A 21,229-nucleotide genomic window follows, 5' to 3' on the forward strand; every position below is an offset into this window, starting at 1 on the left:
TGAGGGTCACTCATTCGCCTAGGTCAGAGTCCCTGACTCTGAAGCAAATCCACCTCCAGCTGCCGCAAGAACATGGCAGATGGAGCACTTGGCTCGTACAGGCTCAGTGTTGAAGGATGATGCAGTTATGCTGGGGCCCACTGAGCTGGCCACCGCGAAGGCCAGCAGCTCAGCTCCCAGGGAACTGCAGCTGAGTTCAGGGTTGCCTTCTCTCCTGGATGTGTGTCCTTGCTTCGAAGCAGAGCTGGATGGGACTTATGCCTGCCTGGTAATTAAGGTTAATGAGCACATTCCATCTGCAAGGCAGAAAAGCAAATCTGGTTTTTGAGTCCACATTCTTGGCATTCACCCCAACCAGAAGGATCCAGGAGACAGTGATAATCCTCCCCTGGGATATGTCACCAGGTTATAGGACCCAATCCCGGTTCCAAACAAGACAGTGGAGGGTCACAAGGTGAACCCTGTGAGATCTGACCCCTGCAATCTGTATGAAGTTATCTGATATTAACTTAAGGCAGAGCCTGAGATTTCAGAGTCAGGGTTTGAGAGGCTAGGCTGAGTCCTACTATGAAACACGGGAGCAGGAATCCCTCGCACATTCATCTTTCTCTAGCAGCCACTAAATGACTATGTGGAATGCATGCTGCAGGGCCCAGGGCACAGGCATGGGGTCGGAAACATGAGTTTCTCCAAATTCTGCTGTGCTATTGCTCTGAGACTCTGAGCAAAAGTCTTCCTCCCCCTACACTTCAGTCTCTTCATCTATGAAATAGAGAGAGGTGGGTTAGATCCATGTTTTCAAAGTATGGTTCAAGGAATCCTAGAGGTTTTGTGGATGCCCAAAGTGGAAAGCGCACACCACACTCATGATGGTGATACTGCTGGAGAGGGTGTGAGGAATGGTTCTATAGGTTAGGAGTTACAATGTAAGGATTTATTTTTTTTAAAAAGACAATGCAAAAACGATAATAGTTGCAAATTCTGCATCATGGAAACATAAGTACTTGTTATAGTACTGTTTGTACTTTTCTAGGTCTTAAATTTCTCAAAAAAAAAGCAATTAAAGCAGGAGCAGGTCTTGACCTAGCAGTGAGTAGACAGCCCTGACCTTCCACCCCCAGCATGTGCAGATTGTACATAAAAAATTTATAGTTTTTTATTTTACATAAATGGTATATTTGCGATATTGCTTGTCAACTTACTTTTTCACTTAACAAAATTTCTAGCCCTCTGTTGTGTGTATGTGCATATGTGTGTGTGCACACGTGTGTTTCCAGTGAAGTAAGAGTATTCCATGATGCAGATATACCATGGCTGTTTTAACCATTCCATTATTGACAGAAGTTCATTTTGTTCCCAGTTTTTCATTGTTACAATACTGCAGTGAACATCTTTCAAAATCCCAGGGCAAAAGAACAGCAGAACTTTGACCAAACACCTATTTCCTCATCCTCAGGCCTGGCCTCATAGTTATGAGTGGCTATTAATGAATGACCAATGTTCTTAAGTTTCACACACTTGCATTCCACAGCACAGAATAAAAAACCAATTGCTGGATAATCCTGAATAATTTCCCCCAGGAAGTTTTCGGCTATCTCAAGGCACCAAGGAGAAAAACTAGAACCTAAGATATGCCAAGAAAGGAACAGCTCAAGTAAACATCCCAGGATCTCAACTTGGAACCCTACAGTGCAACACCCTAGGAATATTGTCAAGCCAAAGATAGACACAGCCTTGTTTACAATAAGTGAACCCCACCCGAAGTGGGCTTAGCCCCTTATTGAATGGAGGTGATATGCTTGCACAATAGTTGCTTACCAAAGAAAATGGTGAATCCTCTGTGCAGAAAAATAACATCACCCTGAGCTACTACAATGTTTTACATCAGTGCTCAGTAACTCACTGAAATGTTTATCAGGTATATCAAGAAACTGAACCAAAAGAAAAAATAAACAATAGAAGCAAACCCACAGATGACCTAGATATTGGAGTTACCAAATAAGGACTTCAAAAAAATTATGATATCAGTGACAAGGTGGAAAATGGCACTGGAGGGCTGGAAATTGTTTTAAAGCATCAAATGGAAATTCTAAAACTGAAAAGTATGGCTGAAGGGAAATGTGAATAGGTAGATTTAATAGCTGATGGGACATAGTTAAAGACAAGATTAATGAACTTGAAGTTAGTTCATAAAAATATTCAGACTACAGCATAAAAAGAAAAAAAAACAGGAAAAAAGCATAACAAATAAAATTGTGACACAGTGAAAAGGTCTAAGTGTATCTGGAGCACCAGAAAGGGAAGAGAGAGAAAATGGGTCAGATGAATATTTAAAAGGGAAAGAGCCCAGAATTTTCAGAAGCTGACATCAAGTAACATTTAAGAAGTAGTACAAACACTAAGTAAGAAAATACAGAGAAAACCACACATAGGCACATTCACAGGAAAACTGCTGAAAACCAAAGACAAGGGGAAAATCTTTAAGGCAGGCAGAGAAAAATATACGTTCCCTTCAAAGGAGACAAGACCTTGGGGAATATTATTCACATGACCTCTTCCTGAAGGACATGGTAGACAACAACCTACAGCCGAACAAAAGATGATAGAAAATCTTCAGCCAAAGGACTGGTGGGAAGCCTTAAATGGATGTCACTGTAAAACTGAGAATGAAAACTAAGGTAGACATAAGGGCAAAAACAACATATAAATGTCACATCCCCTAACCATGTAGAAATAACAGAACTAACTGACAATGGAAAGAGAATGGGAAAAGGAGGTGAAAATTAAAATAAGCTCCCTAATTTCCTAATATCTTACAGCTGGGAATAAATATACATCTAAAGTTGACAATTCAAATTACAGAAACTGACACACATTTAAAAGAACAAAGGTAAACAATCAGAAAGCTAATACTAGTGACTAAAATTAGGTAGTGGAAGAGAAAATAAGAAATAAGAGTAAGAGTCAGGGATAAAGAAAAAAACAGTAATAAAATAAAATAAAAATAAATAAAATGAGTATATTTACTTCAACTCTCTGCTTCCAAGGCCAAAAAGGAGAGATATCAAAAAACCAATAGAAAAATAGATAAAGGATATTAACAGAGAGTTCACAAAAAAGGAAAGACAAATGGATCTTAAACACATGCAAAGATGCTTAACTTCATTCACTAAGATGAATGAAGATTACTCTGAGAGCTACAAGGGTATATACATTTGTAAAATCTCAAAATGATGCATTTAATATTTGTACATTTCACTACATGTAAATTTTGCCTTTTAAGAAATCTATAAACAAATATTGAATTCTAGTTAACGATACACATGCTGGAGTACTTAGTGAAGTGTACTAATGTTTGCTTCTTACTTTGAAATGCATTCAAAAAATATAAAGGATGGATAGGTGGGTAACTATGAAATTTTTTAAATGCAGCAAAATGTTAACAACTGTAGAATCTAGGTGGTGATTATATATTTGTTTACTGTATAATTCTTGCAACTTCTCTGTGTGCTTGAAAATGTTTGCTATAAGATGTTGTAACATCTTCTTTCCAATTGGCAAAAATAAAGGATAACTCGGTTATCAAGATTGTGTGGGCTGGGCGCTATGGCTCACACTTGTAATCCCAGCACTTTGGGAGGCCGAGGCGGGCGGATCACGAGGTCAGGAGATCAAGACCATGGTGAAACCCCGTCTCTACTAAAAATACAAAAAATTAGCCGGGCGTGGTGGCGGGCGCCTGTAGTCCCAGCTACTCGGAGAGGCTGAGGCAGGAGAATGGCGTGAACCTGGGAGGCAGAGCTTGCAGTGAGCCGAGATTGCGCCACTGCACTCCAGCCTGGGTGACAGAGCGAGACTCCGTCTCAAAAAAAAAAAAAAAAAAGATTGTGTGACTGAAACACCAGGGGGTTGGTGTGGGTCCTGTTGCTCACTGTACAGAAAGCCAGTAACTGAAACAATGAGTATTCCCAGGGAAGAAGGCTTTTTATTCTCATGATGTCAACTGGGAGAATGGGAGATAAGTCTCAAATCCATCTCCTCAAATTGGGGGTTTATAGACTAGGGAAAGACTAAATTTGGGGGTTTATAGAGTAAACCCCTAAATTGGCGGTTTGACTAAAATTGGGGGTTTATAGACTAGGGAAAGAATGTGGAAAAGTTGGACTAGGAAGGTAAGGAAGAGTAAGGAAGATGAACAAGGAGTCTGGTGTCTCACTGTCTGGATGCCAGGATCTGGTGCATTTCAGTCCCTTGCCTGAGAGTCAGTTTTCTACGGAGAAAACTGAGATGAGACAAATGTAAGTTTCAAGTTTTAAGACTGGGAGGGTCAATTTCTATGTTTATTCAAAAAAACCATAAATATCAGTTCTATGGGACAATTGGGCTGGTTTCAACTATAGGACAACCGTGCCTCACAACCTTTGCCAATGGAAGCTTACATAGGGACAACCTCCAAGAATAATAATATCAATCAGAATGAAAATGAATTTATCCTTAGACACAGCAGTTTCACCTGAAGGAATTTAATTACGGACATACTCAGACATGTGCAAAATGACATTGCTACAAGGACATTTGCTCCATCAATACATGAAAAACAAAAGATTGGAAATCCTGTCTAACTGATAGAAGAATGGTTGAATTTACTATGGGATATCCATACAACAAAATACAATAGAGCCATTAAAAAGGAAGAGGCAACCTTCTATGTATTGACATCAAATAATCTCCAAGATATGTTAAATTTTAAAAGATGTGGAACGGTTTATATAACAGGCTTGCATTTGTTTGAAAAACAAATACATAAACATACATATTTTCCTGTATAAGAATAAAATATCTCCAGATTAGAAGGATGTATAAAGACCTGATAACAGTAGCTTCCTCTCTGGAGATGAACTAGATGGCTGGGGAGAGGGGTAGTAAAAACACTGCTTTGACTGTTTTCTTTTTGTGCTTTTTGAGTTTTGAAAAGTGTACAACTATTAATTACGTGAAATGTTCAATTTAATCCTCAAAAAGTTAAAAACATGATTACCATATGATCCAGCAATGCCACTTCTGCTTATATACCCCAAAGCATTGAAAGCAGAGTGTCAAGGAGAGATTTGTACACCCACATTCATAGCAACACTATTTACACAGCCAAAAGATGAAAACAATCTGAGTGTCCATTCATGAAAAAATGGATAAACAAAATGTGGTATATATATATACAATGGAATATTATTCGGACCTTAAAAAAAACGAAATTCTGACATGCTACAATATGGATGAAGCTGGAGGACATTATGCACAATGAAATAAGCCAGTCACAAAAAGATAAATACTGTACAATTCCACTTATATGAAGTATGTAGAGCAGTCAAATTCATAGAGACATAAAGTAGAATGGTGGCTGCCCGGGACTGGGGGAAGGGGAATGGGGAGTTATGGTCTAATGAGGGCAGCTGGTTTTGCAAGACGAAGAGTTCTGGAGATGGATGGCAGCAATGGCTGCACCACAGTGTGAATGTACTTAATGCCACTGAACAGTACCCATAAACGCCACTGTACACTTTAAAATGATCAAGATGGTAGATTTTATGTGATGTGTATGTGGCCACATTTTTTAAAGTTTATGTCTATATGTGTGTGTGTGCGTGTGTGTGTGTATATATATGTGTGTGTGTATATACATATATATATTTATATACAGTTTTTTTTGAGACACAGTCTTGCTCTGTCGCCCAGGCTGGAGTGCAGCGGTGCAACCTCTGCCTCCTGGGTTCAAGTGACTCTCTTGCCTCAGCCTCCTGAGTAGCTGGGATTACAGGCGTGCACCGCCACGCCCAGCTAAATTTTTTTGTACTTTTTGTAGAGACAGGATTTCACCATGCTGGTCTCGAACTCCTGAGCTCAAGCAATCCTCCCACCTCAGCCTCCCAAAGTGCTGGGATTACAGGCATGAAAGTCGTTTATATTTTAAAAAGAGAGAAGAAATCAACATCAAGCAACAGAGTGTGGCAGCTCCCACCCCCACGCCAGAGAGGAGCACCCAGGCAAGTCCACATCAAATCTGGGGCTGGGCATCTCAGGAAATAACTAGTCTTCTTTGTCCCTTTCTCTTACAGTCACACTCCAGCACCCCCACCAGCCAGCACAGTGCCTGCTCTCAGTGAAAGGCCACTGTTCTCCTTGGGCGACCTCCATGATGCCTGACTGCTCCCCGTGCCTCCTGGAACAGCCAGGGTCCTTATGAAGTGGTGACCACTCCAGTCAGCAGGTCAGTGTCCCCCGAGAGTGGTGAGGGCTGAGACAAGGTCTAAGAGAGGGGAGGGCATGGTTGACTGTGGTTACAGATATTCCCCAGCCAGCGGGCTCCAAGCTTGCACACACAGGTGTCTTCCTGAAGCTCCAGAGTGGGTGGGGAAGATGGAGCCCCACTACAGGAGGCAGAGACATGTAGGGACCTAGGGTGTGGGATGTGGGACCTTGGATACGTCATTTCCCTGCTTAGTGCCTCAGTTTCCACATTTATAAAATGGGCCTATTAATGCCTGGGTAACTTGCTTCCAGGAGTATCATGAGCTTCAAATAACAAACAGAACATGAAGCACAGCGTAGAGATCAAGCACTCCACAAGTTCAGGGATAAGGATGGGGACGAATGCTATGTATGGGGAGAGAGAGCAGCAGCCCGCCCTCCTCCTAAAGCTGTCCCTGGCAGCTGAACTTGGGGAGCTGCCTGCCCCCTCCTAGCCAGCTCCTCGAGCTCCCAGTTCACTCAAAGTATGTACTGACCATCCACTGGAGCCAGGGACTGTGCATTTGGTCGTCACATCCCTGTGAAGCAGGTATGGCCACCTGTCCTCAGCAGGGAGGAAATTAGGACCCAGAGAAGTTGGCGAACCATCCCAAGATGAATGAGTGATGTGTCAGTGTAGGCACTGCCGCTGGAGTCCTAACAATAATTGAGAGCTGTCAAGACCTGCCCTGCAGGGCGGTGGCAGAGCTGGGACTCTTCCATGTGACTGCCAAAACTGTTCTTCCCATCATACTTAGTTTTCAGACCATGTGCTGGCCTCAGCAGGAGTCTCTGGAGAGTCCCTGTGAGGACCCGCAGCAGGAAAGGGGATCTAGACCCTCCAGACCTCTCACTGTCTTCCATGACAGCAGCCCCTCCTCAGGCTGTTCCTCTGTGGTTTTCCACAACAGGTTTCATTTGAAATCTAGGTTCTTATGCTTTAAAAAACATAATAGACCAGGCACAGTGGCTCACACCTGTAATCCCGATGCTTTGGGAGGCCGGGGCAAGAGGATTGCTTGAGCCAGGAGTTGGAGGCTGCAGTAAGCTATGATTGTGCCACTGCACTCCAGCCTGAGCGACAGAGTGAGACCCTGTCTCTAAAATATATGCATATATATAATAATTACCTAATTTTTGGAATGCTTTCAGATCACCCTCAGATAGTCGCTTGGCTGAATGGAAAGCATTATCCTAACTGCCTTTCTAAAGGGTTTCACGGAGTGGAGGCAGCTGCAGGGCCTCTATCCCCACCCAACACTCAGCCCCACCCTAGTCCCACGCCTGCTGGGACTCATCTGTCACCTCCCCTGCCCCAGTCTAGGGAGGCACTGGCTACACCCTGTTAGAGACCCTGGTTACCTACAAGGTTTCGGGCTGTGACCGTGTGGGTCCATGTGTACCCATCCCCTCCTACCCTCCTGCAGGGTGGTCTCAGCAGCAAGCTCTCGGTGCAGGGGTAGCAGATAAGAGGGAGCAGAGGTTGGTGCCCTGCAATCACCCCAGGCACGTGGCTACGCCCCTCCTTCCCCACTGCTGTGGCTGTCTCTGCAGGGGTGGAAAATGGTACCAGTCAAGCCCGAGGCGGAGGAGGAGCAGCCCGCAGTCGCCGCCGCGAGATGGAGGAGCCCACGCCCGAGCCCGTCCATGTCGACGTGGACAAAGGGCTGACCTTGGCCTGCTTCGTCTTCCTCTGCCTCTTCCTTGTCGTGATGATCATCCGCTGTGCCAAGGTCATCATGGACCCTTACAGCGCCATCCCCACATCCACCTGGGAGGAGCAGCACCTGGACGACTGAGGCGCAGCGGCTGTGGAGACTGGACCTGGTGTTCTGCGGGTGGCTGTGCCCCAGGATGCACCCGTGTGTCCCCTGCCAGCCTGCCACCCCAGAAGAGGCAAGGAATGAATCTGGCCACCCAGGGAAGGAGAAGGTGCAGCTTAGTCCCCTCAGCCCTCCCTCGAGCACCAGCGTGGAATGCCCGGGTGCCACGGGTGTCGCAACCATGGAGCAGCCAGGGGAAAAGAGCCCCGGACCAGGACCCAGGAGGCTGGGGTTCCAGTGTGGGGAGTCCCTGTGAGATGACAGGGTAGTCACCTTTCCAGGCTCCTGGGCACCTTTTGGAACTGGATCCAGCAACAGACACCCCCCATCCATCACACAACAGTGGTATTGTCTTGAGGAGACTCTCTGTCCTTAAAATGCAAAGTAGCACATGAAGGCTCCCAACCGAGAGGTCCCACCTGAACCCCAGCCCCCTCGTCATGGACTAGCAATGGTGTGGCAGTGAGGGGGGAAAGTGGGTTGAGGGAGTCTCACCTGAAAATTCACGAAAGGCACAGGATATAGGCTGCTTCCAAGCAGCATTTTTTTAAACTAAAACATAGAGGGATATATTTTTCCTGTTATAAATAAAATGTACATTTTAGAAACTTAGGAAAATGCAGATAAATAGAAAGAAAGGACGAGGAAATAACACTTATGATCCCACCTCCCAGAAACCACCATTTTGGTATATTTTCTTCCAGCCTTTTTACTTGTATTTTTTAGTCAAATTCATACTCTATGCATGACGTTGTATTGCCTCGTATGATAGCATGAATACTTCCCCTTTACATCAGACACTCTTCTTAGCTGCCAGTTTTAGTACTGAAAGGCATCCCATTGGTTGGGTAGGTCATGGTTAAAAAATCATCTGCTTTGGTTGCACTTTTAATTTTTTTCACTATTTTTTCCTCACACAAAATTATTTCACCCAGTACCCTTTTTGAGGGTGCACAGTCCATGAGATGAATATTGAATGGGGAGACCTGGGTTCTAGTCCTGCATTTACCAGTCAGGTTACAATGTGACCTTGAGCAAGTCACTTCACCTCCCAGTGCCTCAGTTTCCTCATTGTAAGATAGGAAAAGCCTTGTCATTTTCAAATTTTTATTTTTTGCATATACCTCATGTGAACGACAGGACAGAAAGAGGAGTGAATGTGCTATAAATGTGCTATAGTCGGAGTTGGGGGGCAAGGAAGAAGTCATTGATGATGGCTCTTCTCAGGCCCTCCCTCCTCCCACTTCTTTCTGCCCTCGACCCCACTCCCACTCCAGCACCTACATCTATGACCTTGCAGCAAAATTATTAGAGCAGAGCCTACAAAACTGGACCCAAGTCCCAATTCCTCTACTTCCTTGTTATAGGACCCCAAATAACTCACTCAGCCTCTCTGAGCCCCAATTTCCTCATCTGTAAAGTGAGGGAATAACATCTACCTCACAAGGTTGTTGTGAGGATGAAATGAGAGAACATGGGCAAACATGAATGTTCTTGAATTCACCACCCCAGGAGAAGCCAGGGGTCTTAGCTGGGAGAAGCAGAGGTTCTGGGTGCCTCCTGCCCCTACAGAGCCTGGAACCCTCAGCTTTTCTCAACTTCTGAGGGCTGCTTCCTATAGGCCAAATCTCCCAGCCAGAACCACTTGGTCAGAGGGATACTCACAGCAGCCTTCCCCAGCACCTGACCTCAAGGGATATGGTGTCTACCAATTTACATAATTGCCTTTGTCATCAGTTTTCCCATAACATGATACGAAGTTAAACGAGAGCACCTGAGCTCCCCTTCCTCTGAGTGCATTTATTCTATCCCTCCAAGGTGTGGCCTTCCATCCCCATCCAAGAGACCTGCAGCTGTGAAGAAGCTCAAGACTTCTTTCTCGTTGTCTGCCTCCCAGCCATTAGTCCCCACCACAGCCCAGGCCACCTGGAAAATGGGTTCCAAAGCACTATCACTACTAGGTGACCACTGAATGTGGACAAGGCCACAGCTCTTCAGGCAGCATTTCAGGGGATATCCAGTTGTCATCCCTCTCCTACCCGTCTCCTACCCACCCCTATCCCCACTATTGTGGAATGCACAAAGGGACAGCTGGCAAAGGCAGTGAACCAAGATGCAGGGAAGGCCCTGTATAATGGGGAGGATCTAAAGCAAAAGCCTTGTGCATTGCCTCAGGTTCAGCAGCAGCAGCCCTCACTCTGAAGCCTACCTTGAGAAGCCAGGCATTTCTGTGAAAAGCTCATCAGCATGCATTTACAAGGCAAACTAGAACGAACTCCCAGTCAGCTAATAACAGACCCCAGGAACAAGAAAAGGTCTTCCAGACCTCCCCTGGACACACTTTAGAACCCTCAGGGGTGAAAAAGAGGGTGCTCCAGGGCAGTGCAACTTAAACTGTGGTTGAAGGACAAACAGCCTCTGCAATATTTGAGGAGCTTGTTAGAAACCCAAACTCACAGCCCCTTCCCGACCTACGTACAGAATGTACATTAGCAAGATTTCCTAGGTGGTTTATATGCACGTTAAAGTTTAGAAGCACTGCCTGAGAATCCGTTGGTCCTAATTAATTCTTTTCCACACTTAGATTTGCTAATGGGTTTCACCTTATCTGTTGACTCTTGTTTGATGGCAACGAGAAATAGTAACATTTCAGGAAGGGTGGAAAATATAAAAAGCACTCCCAACCCAAGCCTCCAAAAAACAGCAATTTTCATTTTGTGTCCATATATTCCCTTCTAATCATTGTCCTCATGCAAGATTTTTTTTCGTATAGATGATCTGCTACATAATTTTATATCATACTCTTTCTCCTAACATTACATCAAAAGTATACTTTCATGTTGCTGCTACATTCTTCACACTTGTCATTTTAATGGCCATAAAACATGACATCTAGTGCACATATATATATATAATTATGTAGACTCCTATTATTAAACATTTGGATTTCTTCCATTTTCCCTATTATACATGTTCCAAGCAAAAAAAGAAAGATCGAGATAGATATGATGAAGGCGGGCAGATTGCTTAGGACAGGGGAGAATAAATATTTACAGTACACTCCCTCCATCTAAGAGACACGTGGAGCACATGGGGGAGGGAGAGCCGTCTAAGAACTGGATCATATTAAGGAGAAAAAAGCAACTGGAATCTCAGGCTTCAGTTGTATTATGCTGCTGAAGCATAGAGCAGATGGTTCTTTGTGATCAGGGTGTCTCAACTCGTTTCTGGTAAGCTGAGATGAACTTTGGGGTTGTGGATAGAAAGATAAACTGATCGGCAAAAGAAATGCACGGAAGTCTTGAAGGCTAGAAGTTGGCAGAGAAGAAATGAAAAGCATTTAGAGAATGGGAGGTCTGTGAAGGTGGCCACAACCCAGGACTTAAGGAGAACACAGGCTGGAGAGGAACTCTCCAAAGCAGAGAATTGGTGGTGGGTTTTCCAGGCAATGGTGCCTAGTGGCTGGTTTTAAGTTGTTGCTTGTACTGTGCTCAGCTACACTCCCTTCATGTTGCCCCAAGCCCTCTCTAAAGTCTGATAAATGATCCACTCTGCAGCAGTGGTCTTTGGGACAATGAAGACACCTCAGTGGTGGGTCACGTAGGGAAATACAATCTGGAAGGGGCCAACAGTCCCAGAGACAAGTGGGGTAGCAGAAATATGCAGAACCAAGAGTTCAGAGTGATGGTCACTAGAAGAAATGTGGCCCCTAAGGATGCTCAGACAGGTGGATATGTATAGTAGGACCCTAGCTTTACCATCCTGGCATATCATTCCTATCATAGCTATTTCATTTTTTTCCAATTAGTTGCTGAAATGTCTACATGTTCTTATCAAGTTGAAAGAGCAGTGTCTCCCTGTCTCATTAAATTTCCAGAACTTCAGAGGCTAAATCAGTCCAAAAGCGGCTGGTCCTGCTTTCAAACACCAAGTGAAGAGAACTGCAAAGTTTGGTGTGTCCACTAGTGTGGTTTCATATCCCTAGGTCTTGCTGTTGAGGACTGGTTCTGTCATGCATGATCAATGACCACCCGCAATGTCCTGTGGCCCAGCCTGTGGAGAGGTGCCCAAACAGAGTTATCTGGGTCCACATCCATGTGCCCAGCTATTCTGTCCAGTCATAGCACAAAGACAGGTTGCCTGTGTCCAGAGGGACACACAGCCTCAGCCACACCAGCTCTTACTTATGAGCTTGATGGTCATCAGCAAAGACTCTCTCCCTTTAGGAGGATTCTCCTTGGGACCTTTCAGTGCCTTGGCAGGAAAGAGATGGTACACACGAAGCACTGATTGAAGATAGTTTAATGAAAGAATATTTACAGAGGTTGGGCAAGGGTATGGAAAACAACAGGGAACAGGAAAACACCCAGGGATGGCTGGGCAAGGTAGCTCATGTCTGTAATCTCAGCACTTTGGGAGGCCAACGCAGACAGATTGCTTGAGCCCAGGAGTTTGAAACCAGCCTGGCAACATAAGCAAGAATCTGTTTATCTACAAAAAATAAAATAATTAAAAAAAAATTACCTGGCTGTGGTGTTGCACACCTATAGTCCCAGCTACTCAGGAGTCTGAGGTGGGAGGATCACTTGAGTCCAGGAGTTTGAGGTTACAATGAGCTAGGATCACACTACTGCACTCCAGCCTGGGCGACAGAGAGAGACGCTGTCTCTAAAAATAAAAAACAAAAACAAACTACCCAGGGACAGGCAGGCCACAAACTATTACTATCTCTTGCCTAGAGAGACAAGGAGAAGGATCTAGAACCCAGGGAGAGCTATAGCCATGGAGAAGGAGTCACCCAATGGAAGCCCTGGCCACAGCTAGAGGATCAAAACTCCTGCACCCACTGCAGCTCAGTAGGAAGAAAGCTGGGGGAATAAATACCTTGACCTCTTGCCTCCTGCCCTCCAATCTCCTGTCTGGGTCTTCCATTGGCCAAAAACAACAGAAGCTAAAGGTCAGGGGACCCTGGGTGATACGGTCCACATAGGCAGCACACTGGAGCAAAAGAAGAAAAACCAGCACAATTCACCCTATTACCACTTAGCAGCCATTCACAAACTTTGCTTAGATGGGAGAAAAACATTTTGTCCCCAGCACAGGAGAAACATAAAATCTGACCAACCGCCATATTGTCTGGGGGTGATAGCAATTTAGTCCCACTCCCACCTGCAACTTAAACCATCATGTAGCCACTCCTGGGTAAGTGGAAGACTTCCTGTAAAGCACAACTACTAGTGCCCCCTTCTGTGGCTGGTCATGGGGCCCAGAGTGGTAACTGTAGTCTTGTTCTCCCACCACCCATTCCATAGCCCCTCTACCTTCTGGCAGTCCCTTAGCTGTTGGAGAATTTTTTCTGGTGGAATGACCCCAACCTTCATCCACAGAGGATTCAAATTCTTGGTGCGCTGTCTTCACTGAGTTGCCATAGTATCCACAGATTCCTAAAGAACATGAAGAGGCCTTGAAGATCTCACCTGGAAGCTCTGTAAAATTATCAGAAAGAATAACAGGTGCTCTAGGGCAACACTACTCAAACTATGGTCCACGGATGGACAGCATTGGCATCTCTGGGGAGCCTGTTAGAAACCTAATTTCATGCCCCCACCTCAGGCTTACAGAATGAGGACAAGGGATACAGGGAGTACCAAGTGCCCTAGCGAATCCCAGGGTTCCAAAGCTAGTACTCCTTGCCCCTATTGTGTAGCAGAAACCCCACTTTCCCTTGGATATTGGGGTAAACTACCCTGACAGTGCAGTGATCTCTCTGCCAATGTTTCAACATAAGGAGCCCCAGATGGCACAAGATCATCTTCCAATTTAACAGACCCATAACTATATTCCCTGGTTGAAGCAGTTCCTCTTGGTCACTAGAGATTTCCAAACCCACAAAACCTAAGGTTTCTTGGTTAAAGGCCATGTCTGTGGGATATGCTGAGATGAATATGCTGTGGTTTGAATGTGTCCCCCAAAGTTCATATGTTGGAAACTTGATTCCCAATGCAACAGTGTTGAGATTTGGGACCCAGTGAGAGGTGATTAGGCCATGAGGGCGGAATGAATGGATTAATGCTGTTATCTCAAGAGTAGGTTTGTTATGAAGAGGGTGTTTGGTCCTCTTTTCTCGCTTGCCCATGTGATTCCTTCCACCATGTTTATGATGCAACAAGAAAGTCCTCACCAGATGCTGGTTCCTTGATCTTGGATTTTGCAGCCTCCATAATTGTGAGCCAAATACATTTCTATTCATTATAAATTACCCAGTTTGTGTTATTCTGTTTTAGCAGCACAAAATGAACAGAATGAAACACCATAAATGGCAGGGAGGGACAGGGATGGCAAATCCATATCTGGAATATGTGTCTATTCCTACTGCCCTCCATGATGAAAGGGACTCAGTGTAATTAACCTGCTACCAAGTAAGTGGTTGCTCTATCTCCCACCACCCATCTCTGGGAATGGTGCCATATCAGGGGCTTGGCATTGGTCTCATTCATTGGAAGTCTACATATCCAGAAGTTACGGAAACCAATGAACCTTTGCAAGGGAAAGCCCATAGTGTTGATAGCCTCTATCCCTTCCACTACGGTCACTTTGTTCATGATGTCATTGAGCAAACACCAGATAGACAGAGGAAGAGGCTCACATCCCCAGGTTGGGTCCTCTTATCCAGCTGATCGTTGAGAGTCTTTTCTGCAGTGGATGCCCTCTGATAGGCATTTAGATGGCTCTTGAATATCTTGACACCCAGGGCCCCTTCAAAGCTGTCTTGTCACACATATCTCCCCAAGACTGCCTTGGACCCTCTCTTCCCATCCTGTTCAGTTGGGTCAATGCTGTGATTCTCCTATCGGAGATGCTTAGGAATTCCATACAGCACCCCCATTTGCAACAGACACTTCTGGCACTATTGGATCTGCTGATCTTAAGGTCCAAATGGCAGAGTAGCTTTCATCACAGTCTGGATATACCTTTTCTAGAGCCCTGTATTATTCTGGGCCCCATTCAAAACCAGCAATCTTATGATGTAACCAGTAAATCCATCAGACACACACACAAATGTTCTATACATTGCCTCAAAAATCCAGAGATCCATCAACTGCTGAGCCTCATTCTTCATAGTAGAAGACACAAGGTAAAGCAACATGTTTCTCATCTTAGTGGGGATATTCCAACAGGCCTCAGCCTGCTAGAACCCAAGAAGTTTCACCAATGTGTCAGGTCACTGAACCTCCACATGTGTTTTCTTCCCCTCTCTGGCAAGCATGTGGCAGTACGGCACTTGCTGTCCTCATTCACCAGATCCAATTAGCATAATGTTATCAATGCAGCAGGCAATCATAAAGTTCTATGGGCTGTCAAGATGATAAGGGTCTCATATAATATGACAGAGACCAGAATTGGCAGATCCCTGAGGTAATGCATTTAGGGTGTGCCACAGTCTTCTAACAGGTGAAGGTGAACTCCTTCTGATTGTATTGATTGTGATGCAATGGAAACTATTTCTAATATGACAGTTCTCAAACTTCAGTATGGAAGGGAATCACCTGGACGACTTGTTCTAACACAGCTGGTAAGCCCCTAGAATTTTTAATTCAGGTGGTCTTCAGTGGAGTTCTATAAACTGTACATCAAACACGTTCCAAGGTGACGCTGAAGCTGCTAATCCAGGGACTACCCTTTGAGAATTACTGTTCTAGTCACCAGGCACAATACCAGGTGCATACCAGGTGTCAGGGGCTGAGCAGATCTTCTCTAATAAAGATACCACATCCAGAACAACTCCTGAAATGGCATCAATTCCTGATTGTGTTTATGAAAATCTGTAGTCATTCTCCAGGATCCACCTGACTTTCGCGTAAGCCAGACAGGTGACTTAAATAGTGATGTGATTAGAACCACCTGTCCTGCATCTCTCAAGTCTTTGATGGGGGCACAATTCAATTGCCCTGAAAATGCAGTATTGCTTTTGGTTTACTATTTTGGCACAAAGAGGCAGTTCCAAGGGCTTCCATGGGGCCACTTCTACAATAATAGCCCTCACTCCATGGGTCCAATTGTCACCCCTAATACCAATGACTTTATTCATCAAGATTTAAGTAGCAAATTCAAAAGGTTCAGTGAAGAGGGTTTAATTTGGGGACAATTTTCAGAGGGACAGGCAAGGTAAAGAGAATCAGTAAGGGTTGGTGATTAATCCAGGGTTAACAATGATAAGCATCCATTACTGCCTCTTGCTTGGGGAGAAAACAGTGGCATCAGAATCTAGCAAAGACTGTGATTATGTTGCCCACAGGAGCAGTAGGACGTAGTAGGACACAGCCACTGCCCAAACCATGGCTCAGCAGGGAAAGAGTAAGGAGGATGATGCTCTCTGCTGCTTTATCCCTCTATATTCCAACCTCTGCCTGTACCTCCACTGGCCAATCTTAACCAGCAGCCAGAGGGCATGACCCCGGGTGATGCTGTCCAGCGAGGTCAGCCTCCAGGGGCACGAAGAGCAGGGCAGGGAAGGATGGAGAATAGATCTGGAGGGACAAAGGGAGATGACTCTGCAGAGGGTCCTGGGTGTTCTTCCTGCCAACAGACCTCAGTCAGGACCCAACAAGTGCACCCAAACCAATTTTCTAACTTTGACTATTTAGGAGAGAGGATTGGAATACTAGTTCCTCACATCCTTTGGACTTCTTATGCAATTCGGTCCACTCCCTCTCCACCATTCTGCACCAAAGACAGGGGCACCCTGGTTATAACCAACTATACCTTTTTTCCAAGGAAAGGAGTGTCCACTTGCCTAATCTACATAAATAAGGAGGACCCCAGAATTGAGAATACTTCAGCTGACCATACAGAGGCTGCTGGTCAATATATACCCCCAAAAAAGATTACCCTGTCTCTTAGAAGCCACCTCCATTTCACAGCAGTCATCCCATTAAGTGGGGAGATATGGGATTTCACTTTGGAGATAGGACAGCAGCTCAGGCTTTCCATGAATATATATTAAGGGAAGAGAGACCCCAGAAAGCTAAGTGACTTGATGACATTCAGAAGGCTGAAAGTTAGGCTACAAAAATAGTGCTTCAGTGACCATCCTTGGTGCACATGTTTTTTTTTCCTTTTTTCTTCTCTTAGATTACCAAATACAGCACTAACATCATTTGAAAGAAGAGTTTGGCTTGAGCTTATAGCCATGAAATGGGGAACTTTGTGAGTACAATGCCACACACATTTAGAAGCAACTACTGTCTAACAGGGGCTTTGGACACAAAGATGTGTAGAGCACAGCCCTGCCCTTGAGAAGCTTGCTTCCACAGGCGAAATCAAAGTCCACATACCACTAGACCATAAATGGGGAGAGTTATCCTAAAGACTGAAAGCTCTAGAATCCAGTTTCAGCTCTGCCACTCACTAGTTGTGTGAAATGAACAAGTCTCTGCTATTACACAACAAATATCAGAGACAGTGTGGGGTCCAAAGATGGAGGTAAAGAAGCAATATTGCCCTTAGGCTGGGGTAAGGTATGGAGTGGGGGCTCCCTTGGAACTCATGCCACAGAGGGCCCAGCTTATAACAGATACACACACACAAATCAATTTGTTCAAATTCATACAAGCACCTCTATTCCTTGGGCCTCAGGTTGGTGCAGCTCCACCTGTACCGCAAATATGAGTAATACTGTCCAAGCCAGAAGAGTTCTTCACATCCCTGCCCTGTGTCCTCAAAAGAAAGGGACTGTGTGAATGCCACACAGGACTGTAGCAGGTCCAACCCTGAGGTGGACATGTCAGTGGAAGTGCTTAGGTAAGAGAAAGGAATGATTATTCAACTTGTTACATGCTTCCTCCTAGCCAGAATGTAATTGATTCTTCCCCAAACAAATGACATTTCCCATTTATATCAAATATCCACTTTCTTGCTTTTTTTTTCTTTTTTGGCTTTTATATGATTGAAAATTGGTAAAATAGGCAACTGAACTTAATTATCATTGCACTTGAAGAGAGTTGATGGGATGTCAATGTTCGGATGAGAATTAAAGACATAAATTCATCAATTACATACCTACTTTATAAAATTTTAAAATCAAACTGTATTTCCAATCTGTGGTTCTGAAGGGACTCACAAAATGTGCCCTAGTTGGCACATGGGTCTCATAACCTAAACGAAGAGTGATACTAATTCTTTACTTTGGCAACTAAATGGACAGTGAACACTAAGACTGTAAAGTAGTTTTGTTTTTATAAAATATATTTAATAAAATTTAATTAATTTTTTTGAGCTGGGTGCAGTGACACACGCTTGTAGTTCCAGCTACTCAGATGGCTGAGGCAGGATGATCCCTTGAGCCCAGGAGTTTGAGGCCAGCCTGGGCAACATAGTGAGACCCCATATCAAAAAACAAAACACAACAGATTTTATTACATTTTCAAAAAATGAATTTAGACATTTCATTTTGATTTAAAGAATTTTGAGATTAAATGTTAAAGCTCTTTAATTACAAGTTGTAGCTCGCTTTTTATTATTAATAATTTTGAATATTTTCAAAGAAAACTAACTTTGAAAATGCATATGAAAAACTTAATTTTTCAATTTTTAACACTTAGTTTGGAGTTTTGATGAAGATATTTACTTCTTGTAAACTGAAGTATAATTCAATGTACTTTTTAATCTTTTATATTGTCAATAAAACACACATTCTATGAAAAGCTCAGGAGAGCATAATTAATGATTCTAATGAAATTAAAGAAAGAAAAAAATGTAAAAAATGAAGTCTGATTTTAAAAATGTATAAAGTATAAAATTCATGAATTTATGTCTTTAATGCTCATCCAAACATTGCCATCCCATCGACTTTCTTCAAGTGCAGTGATAATTGTTTAGTTGTATATTTTACCAATTTTCAATCATATAAAAGCCATCACTTTGCAAATATGTTTGTTTTGCAATTATGAAAGCAAACATATCTAGGTAGGATAATAGAAAGTATTTTATTTAATAGTGTACAGCTTGTTTACACCTCCTAAATACTGAGACTCCATGAGCACTCTCAGCTTAGGCCCTGCAAATACTAGAAGTAGACCTATCAATAAGACACAATCTGCTCCCAGTGATGTCCTAGAATTCATTCACTTACTTAATGAGTATACACTGAGTGGCTCTTATGTGCTAGGTACTGATGAACTTTCAGTAAGCAAAAGCAGACTATCCTCAAGGAGCTGAAAATGCAATGAAGGCAGATATTGATCAAATCATCATAGACGACAAAGGTCTGTTTATTTCTGGGATCATGACCTTGGCGGGAATAGATGTGCCATGCTACTCCATTCCCTCTTCAAGAAAGAACTTTTCACTCCAGCTTTTGGGTGTGCTGTTGGCAAACAGTCTGAAAATAAGACTGGCCTCAGCCTTATTTAGTTTTCGAGAGCAAAATTTTAAAAAACAAAAACAGGCTTGCAAGCAAGCATCCAGTCTTGGTCCATCTCTCACGAGTTTCTTTCTGCCTCTCTGCAGGAGGAGGGAGAGCAAAATACTCCCACAGCCCTGGAAATCTTGCTGAGAGGACAGAAAGAGAGGGGATACACAGAAAACAAATTAGTACTTCAGGATACAACCCTGCCACATTACTTTCTCTGGGGTTGTTAAAAGGAATATGCTTCCAAACTAAAGAAAGGGAAAAAATGTGAAAATAGAACCACTTTTGAGATCCATTTTGGTGTCAGGAATCTTTGAGATAATATTAATTATGATACTTTATGCCTCAAAATTGCTAGGCAGGGTGGCCCATGCCTGTAATCCCAGGACTTTGAGAGGCCAAGGCATGAGGATCACTTGAGCACAGGAGTTCAAGACCAGCCTGGGCAACATAGTGAGATCCCGTCTCTATAAAAAATCAAAAAATCACCTGGGCGTGGTGGTGTGCACCTGTAGTCTCAGCTACTTGGGAGGCTGAGGTGGGAAGATCACCTGAGCCAGAGAAGTCAAGGCTGCAGTGAGCCAAGATTGTGCCACTGCATGCCAGCCTAGGTGACAGAGTGAGACCCTTTCTCAAAATTAAAAAACAAAACAAAACAAAAAAAACGCAGAAAAAATCCCTAAAGTTCCCTTGTCCTCACAAACATTGTCTTGGTTCAAGTCTACACTCACCCTCCGGAGAGCTCTCAATGCACAGTGTTTCAAAGGTAAACCAATGTGTGTGAGAGGTCTCAGGACAGAGAAGTCCCACGGTGGGGGCAACAAGACTTCTCTTCCTCCACTCCCCTCTGCAATAGGGACAGGGGCTCCCAGTCCCTGGAACCCCTAGTGCCTGCCCTGGCCCAGGGCTGTAGCGTGGTCCTGAGCCTAGCTCCCTTGCCACCCTACAATAAAACCTGCAGTGGGCCCTATCTTGCCAGAAACTCCTCTGGACTGATTCCTCCTGGTCAGGTAACATTTCAAATGAACTCTACTCTCACTTTCACAGTCATCCATTCATATTCCGAATGGGCCACTAGTTAAAAACAGGAAGCATAAATGGAATACAAATTAATAAGGAAGATATAGTGATAACTATGGCCAACCTGCCTTGAGATGCTCATCATCCCATCTGCAAGCTCCATTCATCTGGTCAAAATGCTTCTAGTCCTTAAAATACCACTGTCAAAAAGAGGAAATTTGGCCCTGAAAGTAATTTTTGTCTATTTCATATTATTACACACAGATAGGTTTCAATAAATTAGATCTCCAAAACTAAAGATCATTGAAGTCACTTGTCATGTGGGGCTGGCAGTGAGCATTTCTGGAGTTGGAGACAGTAAAACAAAGAGGCTCTTGTCGCTGAAGATTAAGGAAAAGTAATTGCCAAGTAAAGCCCAGGCTGGACCCAGAATTAACATCCATTATTTTGGTTTCTTAAGTGAATCTGGTGCCAGGAGTGTTTCTGGCTCTTTCTGCCCTGTGTGTGTTTCAGACTCTGGGGCAGGTCCATTGGATTTTCCCAACATCACCAAGCCCTTTAAGTGCATTAAATGCCCAGCAAGGGGATAAGCGTGTGATCTCAACAGATGACATCAGCATTCTCTGGTGCCAGTGGGAACAAGCAGATTAATAATGATTTTAAGTGACCTTTGCCCATGACCCAGAGATCT

At 43.9% G+C, this 21,229-nt stretch overlaps 1 protein-coding gene across 2 annotated transcripts in view; it reads left to right on the forward strand.

Moving 5' to 3' along the window:
* Positions 1–14,367, forward strand: part of CTXND1 (cortexin domain containing 1) — a 211,873-nt gene extending 197,506 nt beyond the window's left edge. The window contains exons 4-5 of one of the 2 annotated variants that reach the window (XM_055277486.2): positions 6,114–6,265; positions 7,840–9,881. In XM_055277486.2, coding sequence (XP_055133461.1) covers positions 7,905–8,084 — 180 coding nt within the window. In that variant the 5' untranslated portion in view covers positions 6,114–6,265; positions 7,840–7,904 and the 3' untranslated portion in view covers positions 8,085–9,881. Of the gene's footprint in view, positions 1–6,113; positions 6,266–7,839 lie in introns of both variants that reach the window. The other variant, XM_055277485.2, reaches the window with a different exon arrangement.
* The last annotated feature ends 6,862 nt before the right edge of the window (positions 14,368–21,229 follow it).

This window comes from Symphalangus syndactylus, chromosome 5 (genome assembly GCF_028878055.3).
Source record: "Symphalangus syndactylus isolate Jambi chromosome 5, NHGRI_mSymSyn1-v2.1_pri, whole genome shotgun sequence".
Lineage (NCBI taxonomy): Eukaryota > Metazoa > Chordata > Mammalia > Primates > Hylobatidae > Symphalangus > Symphalangus syndactylus.